Here is an 18,862-nt window from a genome sequence, read left to right as displayed (position 1 = left end):
CTCAGTACGCTGGCGCAGGGCAGAAAGGCGGGGCTTCGGCTCTCCAGACGAATGCCAGCGCGGCTGCGCGCTGGGGGGTACCCCCTCACTGCGGCTGCGCGGGAGCCTGGCCGCCGGCTGTCACTGCGGTTGCGCGCGGCGAGCGGCGATCCCGGGGCGCCTGCGCGGGTGGCTTTGCGGGCGCTCGCGGTAAGTTTGCGCCAAGTGCGCGGCAGCCGGGACGCAGACGGCGGCGGCGGCGAGAGGCGGAGCCCGGGGACCACCCCCCATCACCCTCCCCGCAGTCACCTCACGTACCACAACCTCACCTAACCTCTCACCCCCACTCCGATCCCCCCAACCCCGGGATGGCAGCGCCCGCCAGCTTTCCCGGCCGGACCAGCGGTCGCCAGCACCGGCTTTAGCCTGTGGGACTAGGCCCCGCCGAGGCCTGACCCCCGGAGCCGGGACCCACCGTGCAGCCAGACGCCGGGCCGGGGCTGAGGGGCCGCTCCCCCCTCACGGCCCGTGGGGAGGACGCTGCCGTCCCGGGGACTGGGGGCCGGGGGGTGGGGGGGAGCCAGGGCGAGGAAGTCGGGACCCGTGTTTGGAAAAAAGAAGGGGGGCCGGGGTCAGGAGCACCCCCTCCCCCCGTTTCCCCCCTCCCCCCGGGGTTGGGGGGGCCGGAGCAGAGAGCGCCCAGCCCGGGAGGTGGATGAATGTGGGAGAAAATGGAGACCAAGACGATCGTGTACGACTTGGACACGTCGGGGGGGCTGATGGAGGTAAGAGTGGCCCTCCTCATCCCCTTCCCCCAGCGCCGGGAGGGAACCTCCGCCCTCCGCCCCACAAAGCCGGCCCTGAGTTCGCAGCGCAAGAGGGCCGGGGGGGGGGGCTCTTCCTCACCCAGACTCTCCCTCCCATCTTTGCAACTTGGGGGGCTACGCTTAGCCGCCGAGGACGTTTGCAGCAGTTTCACCTACCCGCCGCCCTCGATTCGCTCTCCCGAGGCGCCAACCCACTCCATCTCGTTGCACCGGCGGGCCTCCCCACCCCCTTCTTGTCGGCCCCTTTGTGCTTCCCACAGCACGTCCGGGTACTGGGCTTCAGGCCTCTCCCGAGCCTGGCTTTGGAGTCCCCCACTGTCCATACAAGGAAGTGGCGAGAAGGGAACCGCGCACCCTCTCCCCATCCCCCTACTCTGATCCTCCCCATTTGGAAGAAGCCGTTCTCGTTGTTGTGCTGCAGGAACGCGGTTAGGTTGGGCTCCCCCTGGTTCCGGGGGCTGAGAGGTTCTGGGAGCAGGCTGGATGGGAGGAAGAAGGACAAAAGGGGGGAGAGGGGTGGGTGACGGAGAAGCCGCGCCGGGGGGGCGACGGACCGCCCGGGACCTCCGAGTGTGCACACACGCCATTTGTATGTGTGTGCAGCAAATCCAAGCTCTGCTGGCTCCCCCCAAGACGGACGAGGCAGAAAAGCGGAGTCGGAAGCCTGAGAAGGAGCCCCGGCGAAGCGGCAGGGCCACCAACCACGACAGCTGCGATAGCTGCAAAGAAGGTGGGGATCTCCTGTGCTGTGACCACTGCCCGGCCGCCTTCCATCTCCAGTGCTGGTAAGGTCTGGGGACCCCTCCGGAGCCCCTTGGCGGACCCTTCTCGGAACATTCCTTCACCCGGCCTACCCGTGGCTGCCGAAATAACGGGCGATTGCAGCCGCTAGCTTTCTGCAGCCGCTGGGGCCAGCGCCTCCCCGCCCCCAGGTGCTGCCCGGATCCGGCCGTTTGGTGGGGGAGGAGCAGCAGTGGGTCCGGACCCCGAGGTGGGGGTTGGGAGGGGTGAGGAGAGCCCCATCTGGGATTGGAAGTCACTGAGGAGCCGGGACGGAGCCGGTGGGGCACGGCCGACGGTGGCGGGGAGGAAGGGGAGGAGCTCCGGGCCCTGCGCCGCTCGGCTCCCCGCGCGCCCGCCGCCCTCGGGCTCCTGCCTGGCTGGGCTGTCCTCGCGGTGGGTGCGCGGAGCCCTCGGCGGCCGGAGCTGCCCTGGTCCAGACCCGCGGGACCCGGCGCCCGGGCGCTCCCGGCTGTGGAAGAAATCATGGAGGGTGTCTCTCGAGTCCGCCTCTTCTCTCTGCCTCTCTGTTTACAATATGGCGACCTGCCTTTAAATTATATTTTTATTCTCAGCGCCATTTTGGCTGCATATATGATTTGCAAACGTCTCCCGGGGAACGGTGGGGGTTGCCTCGGGGTCCTTTCTGCGGAAGCTTCTCGGGGGCCGGGGCTGGGATCTTGCCGCTTTAGTCCCCTTTCTCTGCCGCCGCTTGCCCCCTGTTGCCTGTCGGAGCTGCCTCCCTCTTCCCTCCCCACCCCGCGCTGCCGCCTCTTGGGAAATCGGACCGGGTTAGACAATTAAAATTGCCATTGGGCGCCGATTTCACTTCTCCGCTCGGGATCGGCGAACCCTTCGCTGCAGAATTCTTTGCTGCCGGGGTTAGGATTGTGTGTGGTGGCTCCGCGAGGGCATTTTTAAGGACCGGAGAGCTGGAAAGCTGTGCGCTTTCCGCCCCCCGCCCCACGCTTACTGAACGCGAGGGGAGGGGAGAGACCGAAGAGGGAGGGAGGGACCAGGGTTGGTCGCCCGCTGCTTGATCCTCCTCTGCAGCTCAGCCCAGAACAATCCGGCCAAGAAGAGTTTAAACTCCAGGTTCTGCCTGGAGAAATCACCTCTGCCCTCCACAAAAATCCCACATCTGCGCCGGGACCCCGATTGCATCTTGTTCTGATGGGTCTTGTTCTGTTCAGCAACAGTTGACTGAGGCAGACGTTTATGAGAGGAGATGGCTGGAGAGAGCGGGAAGGAGAGGGGCTGTTCTGTTTGTTCCCACCCGTTTTTGATGTTGCCTCTTTTAGCTCTCTGTTTAAAAAAAAAAAAAAAAAAAGTGGTTTTCCTTAAGCTCTCTACACAGTTCCATTCACATTCCGTTTCTCGGTTGGTGGAATAGTGCCCATTGTATATTTGTACTAATTGCAGGTTTTGGAACAATTATTAGACAGATGACTGAGACTGGGCAAATTAAGTCTGTGGTCAGAAGTTTTGTAGGAAGCTCCCATTACCATTCCCAAGATTCCTTTGCCCAGGAGAGCACCCCATCTTGGCTTGTAATGTTGCAGAGACAAAAATGATTATCCTGGAGGAAGCTTTGCCAATGGCTTTAAAATTTTTATTGTGAAGTGACTAATACCAGCAGTAAGGGTCTGTGGTTTTTAACCTTTGCTTCCTGTTGGTATAAGGTGTAATCCACCTGGAAAACAAAAATCTCCTGTCAAGTTTCCTGTGCTGTTCTTGAGCACAGAAGAGATTTGTACCTGGATGTGTTGTGTTGCTCACCAGTTATTCCCTGTTGCTTCTGTTTTTCTTATTGTGCTTGTTTGATACATACTAAGACTGAATTGTAGACTTCTTGATTTAAAATGTGGATTAATGTTTTACCTGTAGAATGAAGTTACCGTTAACCAAGAATGGTGATTCCCATACTGAGTGAGAATTTTGTAAGCTCTTTATTATTGTTTGTTTAATAAAGCTGAAATTGTTTATTAGAAACTTCAGGCATAGAAAAAGTGTGCTGTTTTGCCTGAGATTGGGCTTTCAAACTATAAAACCTAACCCCTGAATCTTTGAATTTGATGAGTTCAAGTCTTGTCAAATTTTAACAATTAACAGTTCTACTTTAGCTGGTAGGAGAGAGGGAGGGGCTTCTAGCTGTTAGTGAGATTCAGACTGTGCATTTCACTGACTACTTTTTTTTTAAGACCATGAATGGGAACTGGTAATCAGAGCTTTGAGAATCCTAGTAAATGAGGCAGACTTGTTTCACATCTCCAGTTCCCTCTTTGAAGATGCCAGTACTGAATGTACCATTGACTTATTTGAGTAGTTACATATATCACAAAACGTTGCAGATATTGATACAAAGGCAGGAACCCTTCTTTCAAGTGAGGCTTACCCCACTTTCCTGCCTCCTACCCCACACTCTTTCTAGCCCAAGTGAAATATTTCATTAACCATCTCAACCCGAGTAGTTAGGTCAAGCACTTAATGGTGTCAGAAAATTTTGATTCCTGGGTGTGCTCATGGTAATTTGTCCCGTTATTGTTTATTTGTGTCATGTGGGAGAGAGGTTAGGAGGTGTGACTATATTTTCTCTTGCTTCCCTTTTTAACTAAGAGTGGATTATTTAGATAAGCATAGTGATGATAATTTTCCTTATGTACAGAATGTTCAAAAGTGAAGATGGCGTTTTGCAAACCCTGTAGGTCATAATTGCAATGCTGCTGTGGGTCTCCATTCAAAATTCTGTGAGACAAGTCCTCTTTCAGTCTCTGGTGGCCTTTCCAGCTTGCCTCCCAGTGAACAGCATCTAGTAAAATGCTCCCGAAGTGATTCTAGGCAAGCTTTACCTCCTGGGCTTAGTGACATGGCCATAACCACAGGGGATTTTTCCTAAGATAATCTACTGGAGGAAATGACTGGTCACATAAGCTGTATTAATTGTCTTGTCTTATCTCAGGGGCCAGGGCTGTGTATGAGGAACAGTCCTTTCTTCCCAGTTAGACTGGGAGCCCTCTTTCTGGGTTTTCTCTGATGAGCTTCTGGGTGAGGGAATGAATTGTCCTGTGCTCAGTACCATGAACTCACTGAAGAATTAAACTTGAGCTGATGTCTTCATATTTGTTTAAGTGATAGTGTAATCATTTTATCCAAGTTTAGCTGGTTTATCAATTATTCAGAGTGGGGTTAGGGGTTACTAAACCTGCTCCTAGAGAATTAGGAAGAGATGTTTTTAAGTGTTCCCTGGGGAACCTGACCTTTATCATAATTGTTGTGCCATAAGTTGAGCTTTCTGAAAATACTGATCTCCATGGACTGGTCTCTAAAAATAGGCCTTAAAAAAAAAAAAAAATTAGACTAACTGGTGGAGCTCTGGTTGCCGCAGACCCATCTTTCTGTTTGAGATGGATAGGATTGTTCTCACTGATAAAGTGGATACCATAGGCATCAGTAATGAGGCTGACTGGAACCTGGAGGGTTTCCTCTGATTGCATTTTGCTCCAAACAGTCTGAGGGACCAGAACGGTCTGGTTGAGAAGTGCATCTACCTCAGCAGACCTCAGCATGGTCGCTTCCCGTCAGACAGATTTCTGTAGCATTTGCCTCCGCATGTTATATTTGGAATTGTTGGCCGGCTTTCCTCTCTCTGGTGTTGGCAGCATGATCCAGAATGAGGTTTTCGAAGAATGAGAGTAAAAAGGTCTCTGTGCACAGGCAAAACGAAGCTCAGCTTGGAGTTTTGCATATTTAATTTTCAGTGAGTCATAACAAGAAAGGTTGCACACACACAGTAGAAAACTGCCTTGCAGAAAATCTATACTGTTTGAACTTTTAAGGAGGTGATTTTTCTGATTTTGTTGTGTTTAGCTCGTCATTAGAATAGTATCAGGCAAGTGGTGAATTAAAATACATTTGTTTTAACATTATCTTATACATCTTTTGTTTCTGACATTCCAAGTGCTTGGAAGCCTGGCACTGAAGAACTGGAGGTGACAGCATCTGGACTCCCTCCCTTCACTCTGCCCCCTCAATAGTAAAATAACTCAACAATAAACAAACCTAATTTGGTTTTGTGTGTATTTTATTTATTTTTGCATTTGCTGTGTTGTGTTGGAATCTGGGTGTGTAGTATTGTTTTTAAATGGTCCACTCAAACAGGAAGGGTCTAGTAACATTTAACTTTAACTCAATTTCACATGCATGCTTCGTCAAATTAATGTGGGGCTCCGGGGCCAATTTTCATGAAATGAGTGCTTTAGTTCAAAGATAAGGGATAATCGCTGTTTAAAAATATAAAACTAATACTTGGTATGAGTTGTTTACTCACAAAATGTTTGTGACCCAGATGGCTTTGGTTGAGAAAGGAAGCGTCAGAAATATTAAAACCGGAAAGAGAGGTAATACTTCTCAGAGGTAACAGTTTTTGTGTAATTTAAGGCAAGTACTTAGTGGTACTGTTGTAGGAAATTTTTCGTTTCAGGCTTGTCCCAAAATTAATTACCATACTCAGTGAAAGGTAGGATGCAGTTATAATCTCATCAATCTCCTGCTGTTCCTTAAGGCTCTCAAAGTACTTTACAGATGGGCTCCACTAGTACATTAGGGCTGTTTGGGGCCTTTGTAAATGAGTTGTGTTGTTTTTTACATGTTTAAATGTGTAAAAGCCATATTTAGGTACAGCCTTCATTTTAATCTAGAGATGAGATTCATGTTGGTCTTTTTAAAATTCTTAATCAAGTATGTTTCCAAGAGAATTTTTTTAAAGCCAAATCATAAAGACAAATAAATTACCTGATTTGAACTGAAAAGGAATTCAAATTGTCACTACTGTGTGTTGAATGAAACACTTTTTTATTAAGCTCTGAGTGAAAGTACAAGTGTTACTCAAAAGGGCTCAGTGAGTTTTCCAGGTTCATCCTTCTAGGATTTGTTGGTGCTTCATTCCTTTTTATGGCTGAATACTATTCTGTGTATGGCTATACCATATTTTTCTAGTCCATTCATCAGTTGATGGATATTTGGGTTGTTTCTTCTTTTTGCTGTTGTGAATAATCATGCTATGAATACTTGTGTGCAAGTTTTTGTGTGGATATCTGTTTTCATTTCTCTTAGGTATATACCCAGGAGTGAAATCACTGGGTCATATGGTAACTCTTACATTTAACCTATGAAGAACTGCCAGACTATTTTCCAAAGTGGCTGCATCATTTTACATTCCCACCAGCAGTGTACGAGCATTCCAATTTCTCCACATCCTTTCCAATACTTGCTATTACCTGCATTCTTGATTAAAGCCATCCTATGGCTATGAAGTGCTATCTCATTGTGGTTTTGATTTGCATTTGCCTGATGGCTAACGATACTGAACATCTTTTCATGTGCTTCTTGGCCATTTGTATATTTTCTTGGAGAAATGTCTATTCAGATCCTTTGTCCAATTTTTATCAGCTTATTTGGTTTTTTATTATTGAGTTGTAAAAGTTCTAGATACAAGTCCCTTGTCAGATATATGATTTGCAAGTATTTTCTCCCATTCTGTGGGTTGTCTTTTCACTTCCCCTATCTTTTTATTTTTTAATTTTTAGTCTTACCTAGAAAAAGATGGTTGATTTAACCACACTTGAATGTCTATATCTATATTGTCTATGTAATGACAGTAAGTAAAGGATTTCTTCTGTGAACTCAGTCAAGATGGTGTATCTCAGTGGAGGGAACCTTATGATGATTTGGTGTGTTGCTATTTCAGCTTTTCTGGGTGACTCCTCTTAGCAAAGAAGTCTAAGGCTGGAAGTTACCCTAGAGGCAGTATAAAAAATCCACCACCTGCCCTAAGGCAGGATGCCCACCTGGCTCCCACCAGCCACAATAGAAAATTTCTGTGTATAGGCACTTCTCATAATTGGAGGCCCCTGGTTCCTGGTTTAAGGAGGAAGATTTTAATCACTTCAGGTTGATTGGTAACTGCTTGGGGTGGAAATAACTACAGATCAGTTAATGAGCTTTTGATCCCGGTGAACAAGAACAAAAAGTTGTTCGAACAGTGCAGTGAACTCACCTATTTATACGTGTCTTTATGTAAGCCCAGATAGCAGTAAATAGCGAGGCGGCATGCAGAGAATATTTGCTTGAAGGTTTTATATAGCTTATAAAAAGAAACCGTCTACTTTGATGCTCCCTAGAAATGCAGGTGTCCTGCTTCTTAACAGAAACGGGTATATTTTTTCTTCTACAAGTGATAGGGCGATAGAAAATAGATGCAGCTGAATGTTGTTTGCTTTGAGTTGTAAGTAGAGTACTGAAATCCATCTCTGAACTTTCTTGTCCCACCCCCAGTGCATACACAACAGTTGGGTGTGTAGTTAAGCAGACCAATCTGGTGGAAAATTCTGGTTGAGGTTATGATGGCATTTACTATGATAATGCAGCACAGGCTCCTGGAAATGCATTCTTGTTTTCTGGGGGTTTTTTGTTTGTTTGTTTTTGTTTTTTATTTTTGTCTGCGCTGGGTGTTCATTGCGGCGCGCAGGCTCTTCGTCGTGGGCTCAGTAGTTGCAGCCTGAGGGCTTAGTTGCCACGTGGCATGTGGGATCCCAGTTCCCCGACCAGGGATTGAACCCATGTCCCCTGCATTGGAAGACGGATTCTCAACCACTGGACCACCAGGGAAGTCCCTGCATTTTTGTTTTAAGGTGCCAGAGTTTTAAGTCACCAGAGCAGGGGAAAAAAAAACTTTGTTTTCCCAACTCCACTGTGCTCTTCCTTTGACTTAAAGTCCCCAGGGAGTACAACATGGCCAGCTGCATTGCCATTCATGAGTTACACTTATAAGAGCACCTCTGCATAATGCTAGCCTCCCAAGAGAGAGGACAGGAGTACAGCTGTCCCCCTGCCAGTTTCCTGAAAGAGGAGGACATTGTATTCAGTGCAAGTCCTAGACCAAATTTCAGAAAGGCACTTTGGTGTTGCAGATTTGTCACCATGCCCAGGACGCATGCACAGGTCGCTAGCTGACTGCTTTTCCCATGACTCAACAACAGTTAAGAAGAATAAGAAGGTGACTCTTTTTTCTGCCTGCCACTTACAGATATCAAAATCCTCATCCTTTAAGCCTTTAATTATTTCTAAATCTAGTCTCAGCAAATAAGAATAAAGATGAAGTTTTGTGTGGGAGGCAAAAGACACTGAGGGGTATAATGGGCACTGACAAAAGAAGAAACCGTTGATTGGACCCATCAGCAAAAAGGAACTTGGCTGTTACATACAGCTGTTGCTGAATTCACAATAAGCAAATTCCAAGTACACCTTGCAGATTGATGAAATTTTCTAAGAAAAACTTGACTCGCTCATTCAAAGAACTACTTTCCCTTTTGCAATCCTGTACTAAATGCTCATTAAACTACTTGAAAGCCAGAGACTGACCCATTTCCTCTGCTCATTGCTGCGTAATACTTAGTGGTATTACAAATGAGAGACGTGCGAAGATAAACACTGGTTGGGGAACAGAAATGATGTCTGGGTTCTTCGAAGTGGATGGTACCTTTGTTAACACAAACACATGGTGACTCTTCCTTTCTCCCTAATTACGTTTGCTTTTCTGTATGTTAGTAGCTTTGGTGTTTAATCTTCGCCCTTCCCCTGTTTTCTGACAAATTGTACAGGGTATCTCCCAGGAAATGTTTCCCAGTCTTGAAAGGACAAAAGACTTAGTAACAGCAGGGCGGGGGAGGCAGGTGGCGGGGACTCAATGCCTGAACCTAGCGTTAGTCTTTCCCACTGATTTGGGCTCTGCGTGAGGCTCTTTTTGAAATAAGCTCAAGTGAGCAGGAGAGGACTCTCTGTGGCGTTTGAGTTTGACTGTAGCCCAAAGACATCACTTTACCTCCAAGCCAGGCAGGGGTGGGGGTACCTCTCAGAATTACTAGCAAGGTTGAATTCTAGAGTGGAAACCTGTTTGTGGCAGCACAAGCACATTTATAGTCTTTTATCCAGCTGTGATCCTCAGAGGGTTGTTGGATATTTTTTCCTCCTGTCTGCATTTGTACAAAGAGCAGAAAAGCTAATGAAATGCATGGAACTTCGAGTGAGTTTAGAAAAGTCTCTGCATTACGAAACTGGGCAATGTGGAGCTACTCCTGTTCTTTCCACCAGCCATGGGCTCCTGTGATGAGCTGTGAGCTTTTTAATTCCCATGTTCACTGAACCCTCAGGTAGAGTTCTACTGATTCGTGTTTTTTTTTTGTTTGTTTGTTTGGTTTTTTGGCTGTGTTGGGTCTTCCTTGCTGTGCACGGGCTTTCTCTAGTTGCGGCGAGCAGGGGCTACTCTTCGTTGTGGTGCACAGCCTTCTCATTGCAGTGGCTTCTCTTGCTGCAGAGCATGGGATCTAGGTGCACGGGCTTCAGTAGTTGTGGCACGTGGGCTCAGTAGTTGTGGCTCGCAGGCTCAGTAGCTGTGACGCACGGGCTTAGTTGCTCCGCGACATGTAGGATCCTCCCGGACCAGGGCTCGAACCCGTGTCCCCTGCATTGGCAGGCAGATTCTCAACCACTGCGTGGCAGGAGGATTCTTAACCACTGTGCCACCAGGGAAGTCCCAGTAGCATTATTCTTCTTCCGTCGTTTTTTTTTTGGAAGACCCTGTCAGAGGAGAGTAAATGAAGCAGAAATCCTCCTTAGGGAAAAGCAGCTGAGCCTTGGGTAAAAACCCGCTCTCTGCATTTAGTTGGATTTCAAATAGATATTCTCCCTAAGATGTTACTGTTTTTAGTTTTCCCAGCCTTTATAGAATTTTAGGTCCAATATCTGTAAGATGTGAACTGGTCCAGGTTCCCTGAGCTGTGTCTGCAAGAAGAGTGTAGCCTATTTCCTTATTCTTGATAGTCCACTAAAATTTGACCATGGAACAGTACCCAGTTTTCCATATCTTTGAGACTCTTATGGAAGACATAATTAAAAGTGTTGGTTCTTTCCAATGGAATATTCCCTGGGAGTATTAGAAAGTGACTGTTGGGGATGTATGTATATGTATAGCTGATTCACTTTGTTATACAGCAGAAACTAACACAACATTGTACAGCAATTATACTCCAATAAAGATGTTAAAAAAATTTTTTTAAAATAAATAAGTAAAATCCTTTGTTGCCAAAAAAAAAAAAAGAAAGTGACTGTTGAGGCCAGAATATTGACTCTTTTCTAAAATAGGTGGGCTCCAGCATCCATCATAAGGTGAATGAATGAAGCCCATTTTTTAAATGTTTGCAGCCAGCTCATTTTCCATTGTAGAGAAGCCAGGATTGCAAGAATAGGCAAACCAGTGGTAGATCAGGTCCTATGGCACCAGGCTTGGCTTGTAGAGAAGTTAGCAGAGGCAAACACCTGTTATAACTGTTGGTGTTCTACCCTCCCTCCTTCTTTCCCTGCACTTCTTATAACCCTCTTCTCCAGGTGTCCTTCACTGGGAGGATGCCCCAAGCCAGCTCTACATAGAAGGAAATAAAATTTGGGGGCGCAGTCAGTTAGCTTGAAAGGATTATATGCCTGTGGAAGTGACGCAACTAGCTAAGTTTCTCAATAGGGCGTTTGTAATGGCCTGGCACTTCATTGGCCTCCTTGTTAACACAGCTACTAAGGCTCTGCATGAAAAAACCAGCAGCCCTTGTACTTTTTATGTACTTTGTGGCATTAGCTGTATTTGAGTCAGTAGCTGGGATAAAGGAGAGTAAGAAATTAAGGTTCAGGGACCCCCATGAACTTTCTCTCTGCTTTCATCTCTCCAGTATCCTTCAATATGACCCTCTTCTCTGCCTTTGAAAGGTAGGCCATCCATGAAGGGAAAAGCTGATACCCACACAAGTGTCCAGAGAAAGCTTACTATTTCTGCTGGCATTTAAATTTCATTAAATTTTGTTCCCTCAAAACACAGACCATTAAATTTGGGAATTATTAATATAGCTTTTAATTTAAGTTTTAAAAGATATTGTTAAATTAAACTTTACCCATCACCTCTTAGCTTTTCCAGGACAGAAGCTGATTTCAATTTATAAAAGGCTTGTTTTCTGTGCTGATAGGTGCCTTTATAGATCCAGATGGCTGCTAGGAGGCTGGGACATGGTTGTAGTCCTGTCAGCGATCACCCTCGCTCCCCTTTTGACTGGTACCAACACGTTTCCTGAGCGGGCCGAGAGCAGCAGGGCCAGTCTGAGAGAGAGGAGGCCTGTTCTGAGCATGTATTGTCTTCTGCAGTTGGTCTTACACGATGCCGTGAAATATAGATGCAGGATTTTTATCTGGTAGTGGACCTCACATGGATGGATGAGACCCATGAACTGTGAAATTAAAAATCAAAACTGCTCAGTGCCGTTGTTTGCTTGCTGAATACCCCACCACCACCAAAAAGGGGGGGAGAAGGGACATACAGATGATGCGGGGCAGCGGGCAGCGGAATCTTTCTTAGTCTGATATTTTATTTCAACTGAAATGACGGTTTATGTAGCTAGAGAGTTTCTGATTCTTGGAGAATGATGGGTTCTGACAGGAGGGACCCTAACCAGGGTCATTTGACTGACCTCTTTTAGAAGAGAACCTGAGTGGAAGGCTGTTGTTGGTATTTTGTGTGCAGACATGCTGTTTGCACAGTGTTCCTGTTAAGTGTTTGTGTTAAGTAGAATATTTTTGTCAGTCCAGGAAGAGAAAATGGAGTGTGTTCTTTCTTAAGTATTTTTCATCCACTTGCTTCCTCTTGTCCTAAGACATACACCAAAGCTTATAATTTGGTTAAGTGATATTTTCATGTCTCTCCGGCTCCCTTTGGCTCAAGTTTTAAAATGTCAGTGTTGCTTGGCTGGATGGACAGTTGCAAGCCATACATCAGTAAAAACATATTAAAAAAAAAAAGTCCAGAGCCCAACGCCATTTTTATCTGCATGTTGTAATGTAAAAAATAGGTCTCTGAAATAAAAGGCAGTCTTTTCTGCTTCTCTGTCTCCCTTCACCTCTCCCCTCCTCCCTTTGTTCTCTTGTTCCCCTCCCCCTTCTCTCTTCCAGTTCCATATTGAAAAACTGCTTGTGCTGGGTGGATAATTAATGCAGAGCTATGGAGCAACAGGTCCCACTGGTGGCGACTAAATCTGAAGTAAATGTTAATGTCGTGCAGGTTCACATATATTAACAGGCGAGGGAGATGAGTGAGGTTAGACTCCGATCAACCACACTGGTATATGACTTGAAATAGATCCTCTTAATTAGAGAGCCAAGAACCATGACAACTACCAACATCTTCCACCTGCAGTGGTGAGCTGCAGCCTCATTAGTGAATGAAAGAGGCATTCTAAATTAAAACTGGGCTCTGTCCTTGGGCTGTAAGTTGGGATCATCTGGCTCTGGGCTTTGACTCTTTGACACGGAGAGGTCTGTCAGTGCAGGCATTACAGTTAGCTGAGGGGTGTATGTTTGTGGTTTTCTCTTCGATGACTCCAGAAATAGACCAATCTAGACACCCTCTTCAGCAACAGAGATGCATCATTTGTATTTGTTTATGGAAGTTCAGATGCTAGAGTCCCGCTGCAGAGGTTGGCTTTAGGAGTTTTAGTTTGAAAAAATTAACGTCTTTGTCCAGCTTTTTAATTGGTTTGTGTGCAGATGTTACTGTTAACAGTTTATAGGCCCTCTCAGGCCTCACAGAGAGCCACACCAAACTCTGAGACGCATACTCTTCAGTCGTACAATCTCTGAAGATTTAGAGCTCTATTGTTATGAAGTATTTTATAGCTAACAGTGTCTTCAAGATCAGGTAGTGGTTAAAATAAATAAGTTGAGAGAGCAGTGAACAGTCACTTTCTGGCCAGGAATTGCAGGCCAGGGCTTTTTTTTTTTTTTTTTTTTTTTAATTTATTTATTTATTTAGGGCTGTGTTGGGTCTTCGTTTCTGCGCGAGGGCTTTCTCTAGTTGTGGCAAGCGGGGGCCACTCTTCATCGCGGTGCGCGGGCCTCTCACTATTGCGGCCTCTCTTGTTGCGGAGCACAGGCTCCAGACGCACAGGCTCAGTAATTGTGGCTCACGGGCCTAGTTGCTCCGCAGCACGTGGGATCTTCCCAGACCAGGGCTCGAACCCGCGTCCCTTGCAATGGCAGGCAGACTCTGAACCACTGCGCCACCAGGGAAGCCCCAGGCCAGGGCTTTTTAACAAACGATCTGGAAGGAAACATCCATAGCCATGAAGATGGGAAGATATTCTGCAAGAGCGCCATGCTCACAGGGCACTCTCTTCTCTGCCGTGGAGAAGGGTGCCTGTCTCACAGCACCGCAGGCCATATTCTTTTGAAGTCAGAAAATAAAATAAAGGCCCTTGGCCTGTTGGCTAAAGAGCTACCAGTTTTCCAAGACAAGCCAGCTCACATAGAGAAAATGACTCTTCCAGGGCTCACCTTCCTTCCCAGGACGTAGACAGTTCTCAGAAGGAATCTAAAGGCTCAAATAATATTGTGTGCTAGGTGGACTTTAGTCTCTGTTCCCAGGGAAGTGTCTCCACTCCCAGAACCTTCCTTTCATCAGGTAGGTTTTCAAAATACAGAAATATACCTTCTTCTAAAACTATAGTCTCCTTGTGAACACCTCAAGATCCTTAACTTCACCATCTTTAAAGGATCACTGGCTTAATTACCATTTGCTGAATAGCAGTTGTTGAGATGTGGAAAGAGTAGGGGAAAGGCCACCGTCACCTTCAGGTACCAAAAGACCAAAGTTCTGAGGCTCTGTTTTGAGTCTGGCATCCATGAGCTGTTGAGTTTTATATAGGTCTGTATGGCAAGAATCAGTTTGTAGTTGATTATATGTGGTCTCATTACCAACTGTCCTTTTCACATTATGATCCCTGAGAGCAAGGACCATTTCTGAAATCTCACCACTTAGCACATTGCCTAGCATAACATAGTGTCCAATAAATGCTTGAGTGGATGACTCTGGTCCTCTCTCCCTAAAGGCCGTGTTTCTTGATGGGTTAGATCATAACTTGTTTGCTTTGTGTCCTTCCTCTAGCATGGTACCTCCAGTGTGGCATTGGTTAGTAAGCAGTGGGAACTCAATAAATATTGACTAAAGGAGAGGGGAATGCTCAACCCTGTGGTTGAGGAAGATACCGTGACGGATATTCCACTGTGTTCTCTAGAAATAAGAGAACTACCTAGAAATCAGATTGAGCTCAAGATTTGGAAGAACCAGGAAGCTGATTTTGGTTCTAATTCTGCTTTCTGACTCCATGGCTTTAGATAAGTCTGTTTAGAGATACCTGTATGATGGGAGTAAGAATTAATTTTCACAGTATGATGGTGAAGATCAAATAAGAGCATCTGTGAAAACACTTTGTGAACTGTAATAGACTAGATGTAAAATGAGATTATCACTCTGCTATTTCTAAGCTTTAGTGATTAGGAAGCATATTGATGTCTTTGTAAGCAGCACTAGCTCATTAGTGTTTTCATGGTTTTTACTGCTAAGCAGCAGAAACTGATAATTTTAGCACTACCTGACTTTTAACTTCTAATGATTTCCTTTTGTAGAGGATGGCTCTCAGTACCCTGTCTTCACTGATATATGGGGATGAGAGGGAGCTGGAACAGAGCGATGTTTTTCTTGACAGGCATATCATGATTTAAAGATTCTGGCATGCATGTAATTGTTTTGAAGTTCATACTTAACTTATGAGAACATGGCGGGGAAGGAGCTTTAAGATGAGTGGATGAGGTGGGGAAGTCCTCAGGATGTGTATGTGAGTACCCCGAGGCTGCAGAATCTCCTTTCTCCCTGGAATCCTTTCTTGGTTGACAGTATTTCTCATATGGAACAAAATTAGTCTGTTTGCAGAACAACATCTTCCAGAACTAGTTCCTGAGCTTATTACCCCAATGGCAGCCTGTCTTTCCTTGAGTCATTTCATGAATCCTTTTCCTCTAGATGTTTGAGTTGAAAAACTGCCTTCTAATTTTTGGCTGTGTTGAGTCTTTGTTGCTGTGCGGGTTTTCTCTAGTTGTGGCAGGCGGGGCGCTACTCTTCCTTGCGGTGCGCAGGCTTCTCATTGCGGGCTTCTTGTTGCAGAGCACGGGCTCTAGGTGCGTGGGCTTCAGTAGTTGTGGCACGCAGTCTCAGTAGTTGTGGCGCACGGGCTTAGTTGCTCCGCGGCCTGTGGGGATCTTCCCGGACCAGGGCTCGATCCCACATCCCCGGCATTGGCAGGCGGATTCTTAGCCACTGCGCCACCAGGGAAGTCCCACCGTATTTTCAGATTTATTTCAAGATGCATGTTCTGTCTCTAAGAAAGCAGCAAAATCCCAACAAGGCCTCACTCTTTTAAATGTTCTGTGTTCATCCTGGAGACAACACTCTGACTTTGCTGTACGGCTCCCTAAACTCACAGCCTGAACTTTAGGGCAGACAAGAGGAGTCTGTGGCCATAATCTACAATTCTGAGAAATGTTTGTTCTTCAGCGTGGTATCTCTGAAAGTGATCCTTTAGAAACCAACCAGGAGCTACTTTTGAGAGCCTCTTAATACAGATTTTGAGCATTTTACCCCTGTGTTAAGAAAGAGAAATGATGAGGACATGGGGAGGGGGAAGGGTAAGCTGGGACAAAGTGAGAGAGTGGCATGTAGATATATACACTACCAAATGTAAAATAGATAGCTAGTGGGAAGCAGCGCATAGCACAGGGAGATCAGCTCAGCACAGGGAGATCAGCTCAGTGCTTTGTGACCACCTAGAGGGGTGGGATAGGGAGGGTGGGAGGGAGGGAGATGCAAGAGGGAAGAGATATGGGAATATATGTATATGTATAGCTCATTCACTTTGTTATAAAGCAGAAACTAACACACCATTGTAAAGCAATTATACTCCAATAAAGATGTTAAAAAAAAAAAAGAAAGAGAAATGAGAAATCAAATTGTTTAAAGAGGGTTTAAGTAGGTTACGGTATGAAGTTCAAGCTTGCAAGTATGGACTTTGATGTCTTCTTATTGAAAACATAAGTAATTTCATGTGTGATTTAACCACCAAAACAAATGTCTGTACATCCACATTGCCTTGCCTCATGACTTGGGCGGAGGGGGTTACATTCACTTCTTAGAAGCGCATTCTTTTAGTGTTCCCCAGTTCTTTAAAGCTTTATTGAGTACCTCCTATGTGCCAGGCATAATGCAGAGTGTAGAGATACAAAGGTAAATGAGGCAGAGAAGGAGATTCGGGTATATATTTCACTATAGTATGGCACAGAAGTGCTATAGGGAATCAGGGGCTGTCAGAGGAGTCTTCCCGGAGATAGCGCCTGACTTGAGCTCCAAAAGATAAGGCGTTCACCAGGTGAAGGAGTGGGGGGAGGCTCAGCTTTTGTGGTTGTGGGTAGCAGAGAATGAGAATGAGCAGAGAAAGGGTTGAGAAACAGTGTGGACTGTGTAGGGAGCCACCAGACTGACGGAGCTGGGGAAGGGACAGGGTTCTGGCCTGCAGTACTGAGGAGCTTGAACTGTATCCTGATGGGGTAAGGGCGATATTGAAGGGCTTTTTAATAAGGAGACTGATATGATCAGAATTGTGGCAGAATTATTCTGCCAGCAGGGTTGCAAATAGATTGAGGAAGGCAGGAAGGGTGGCCCGGGGGCCATTCACATCTTGGTAAAAGACCTAAGCCACTGCCACCTTGCCTCACCCTTCTGTGCTTTACATGTTTGGTGTAGGGTATCTTGGTACAAAACACAAAGTCAGTAGGCAGATGAAAAGAAATGATGAAAAACAGAATGAGAAATGACAGCCTTTTCAGGATTAGTTTTAATATGACAGCTGCTGAAGCATAGCAGAGTCTGTAGGCCTTTGCAAATTACATGCATGCATTTCATTAGTTTGGATATGGCCTATGCAGAAATATATTGGAGAGAACTAGGGAAGACTTTACAGGTGACATTCACTTGTGGTCCTCCAGGGCTTGAAGACCTGTCCCAGTAGGCCAATGTGCCTCCAGTTTTATGCTTCCTGGTAAGGATCCTCCTGAGATTCCACCAAGGAAACAGAGGATAGGAAGCAATGAGCTGTGAGGGCTTAGTGGACATCCTGACATGTATGCTCAGGGCTCCAGGGACGCATTGGTAAAGTAGGAGCTAGGAAAATTTGTCAAGCCAAATGCTGTTTTAGGAAGAAACGGTAAAGCAGCCTGGCATCAAGGCCTGGGACTTAAGGGAGAGTCCTTATATATTCATAGTCCATATATATATATAATAATATTTTTTTAGCATTTCTCATGTATTTTGAAAAAAAAATTTCCTCCATACCATTCCAAGTAGGTGACTCCCAGGAACCAAATGTAGGCATTTCTTAAGAATAAATGTAGCCTTATTCTGTATAGCAGTGGTTTTCAAACTTTGGTATTGAGCAGAATCACCAGGAGAGCTTGTTAAACATGAATTGCTGAGCCCCACTCCCAGAATTTCTAATTCAGTAGACCTGGAGTGAGGTCTCAGAATTTGCATTTCTTCTTTTTTTTTTTTTTTTTTAATTGAAATATAGTTAATTTACAATGTGTTAGTTTCAAGTGTACAGCAAAGTGATTCAGTTATACATGTGGATACACACACACACACACACACACACACACATTCTTTTTCAGATTCTTTTCCATTATAGGTTATTACAAGATGTTGAGTATAGTTCCTTGTGCTATACAGTAGGTCCTTGTTGTTTACCTGTTTTACATATAGTACTGTGTATATTTTAATCCCAGACTCCTAATTTATCTCCTCCCTACCCCTCATCCCCCTATGCTATGCCCTTTAGTAACCATAAATTGGTTTTCTATGTCTGTAAGTCTTTTTCTATTTTCTAAGTGAGTTCATTTTAGATTCCACATGTAAGTGATATAGGATATTTGTCTTTCTCTGTCTGACTTCACTTAGCTGCAAATGGCATTATTTCATTCTTTTTTTATGGCTGAGTAATATTCCATTGTATATATATACCACATTTTCTTTATCCATTCACCTGTCGATGAACATTTACGTTGCTTCCATGTCTTGGCTATGGTAGCTAGTGCTGCTGTGAACATTGGGGAGCATGTATCTTTTCGAACAGAATTTGCATTTCTAATAAGTTCTCAGATGATGCTGATGCTGCTGGTCTGGGGACCACACTTTGAGAACTGCTGCTGTATAGACATTATAAACGTGACCCTCCTAAGAATTTAATAAAATTTCATATGGTTCTTGGTGTAACCTTAATGGAAATCAATGATCTGGAGGAGCAGTA

At 45.6% G+C, this 18,862-nt stretch overlaps 1 protein-coding gene across 3 annotated transcripts in view; it reads left to right on the top strand.

The window, feature by feature from the left end:
- The first annotated feature begins 133 nt into the window (after nucleotides 1-133).
- Nucleotides 134-18,862, top strand: part of PHF12 (PHD finger protein 12) — a 38,899-nt gene continuing 20,170 nt past the window's right edge. For 2 of the 3 annotated variants that reach the window (XM_068530431.1, XM_068530434.1), the window contains exons 1-2: nucleotides 134-764; nucleotides 1,410-1,591. In XM_068530431.1, the coding sequence (XP_068386532.1) occupies nucleotides 699-764; nucleotides 1,410-1,591 (248 nt within the window). In that variant the 5' untranslated portion in view covers nucleotides 134-698. Of the gene's footprint in view, nucleotides 765-1,409; nucleotides 1,592-3,473; nucleotides 3,527-18,862 lie in introns of those variants that run through there. The other variant, XM_068530433.1, reaches the window with a different exon arrangement.

Source organism: Eschrichtius robustus, chromosome 20 (assembly GCF_028021215.1).
Source record: "Eschrichtius robustus isolate mEscRob2 chromosome 20, mEscRob2.pri, whole genome shotgun sequence".
In the NCBI taxonomy this organism is placed as follows: Eukaryota; Metazoa; Chordata; class Mammalia; order Artiodactyla; family Eschrichtiidae; genus Eschrichtius; species Eschrichtius robustus.
Note: the sequence above shows the minus strand (reverse complement) of the source record. Positions and strands in the feature narration are given on the sequence as shown.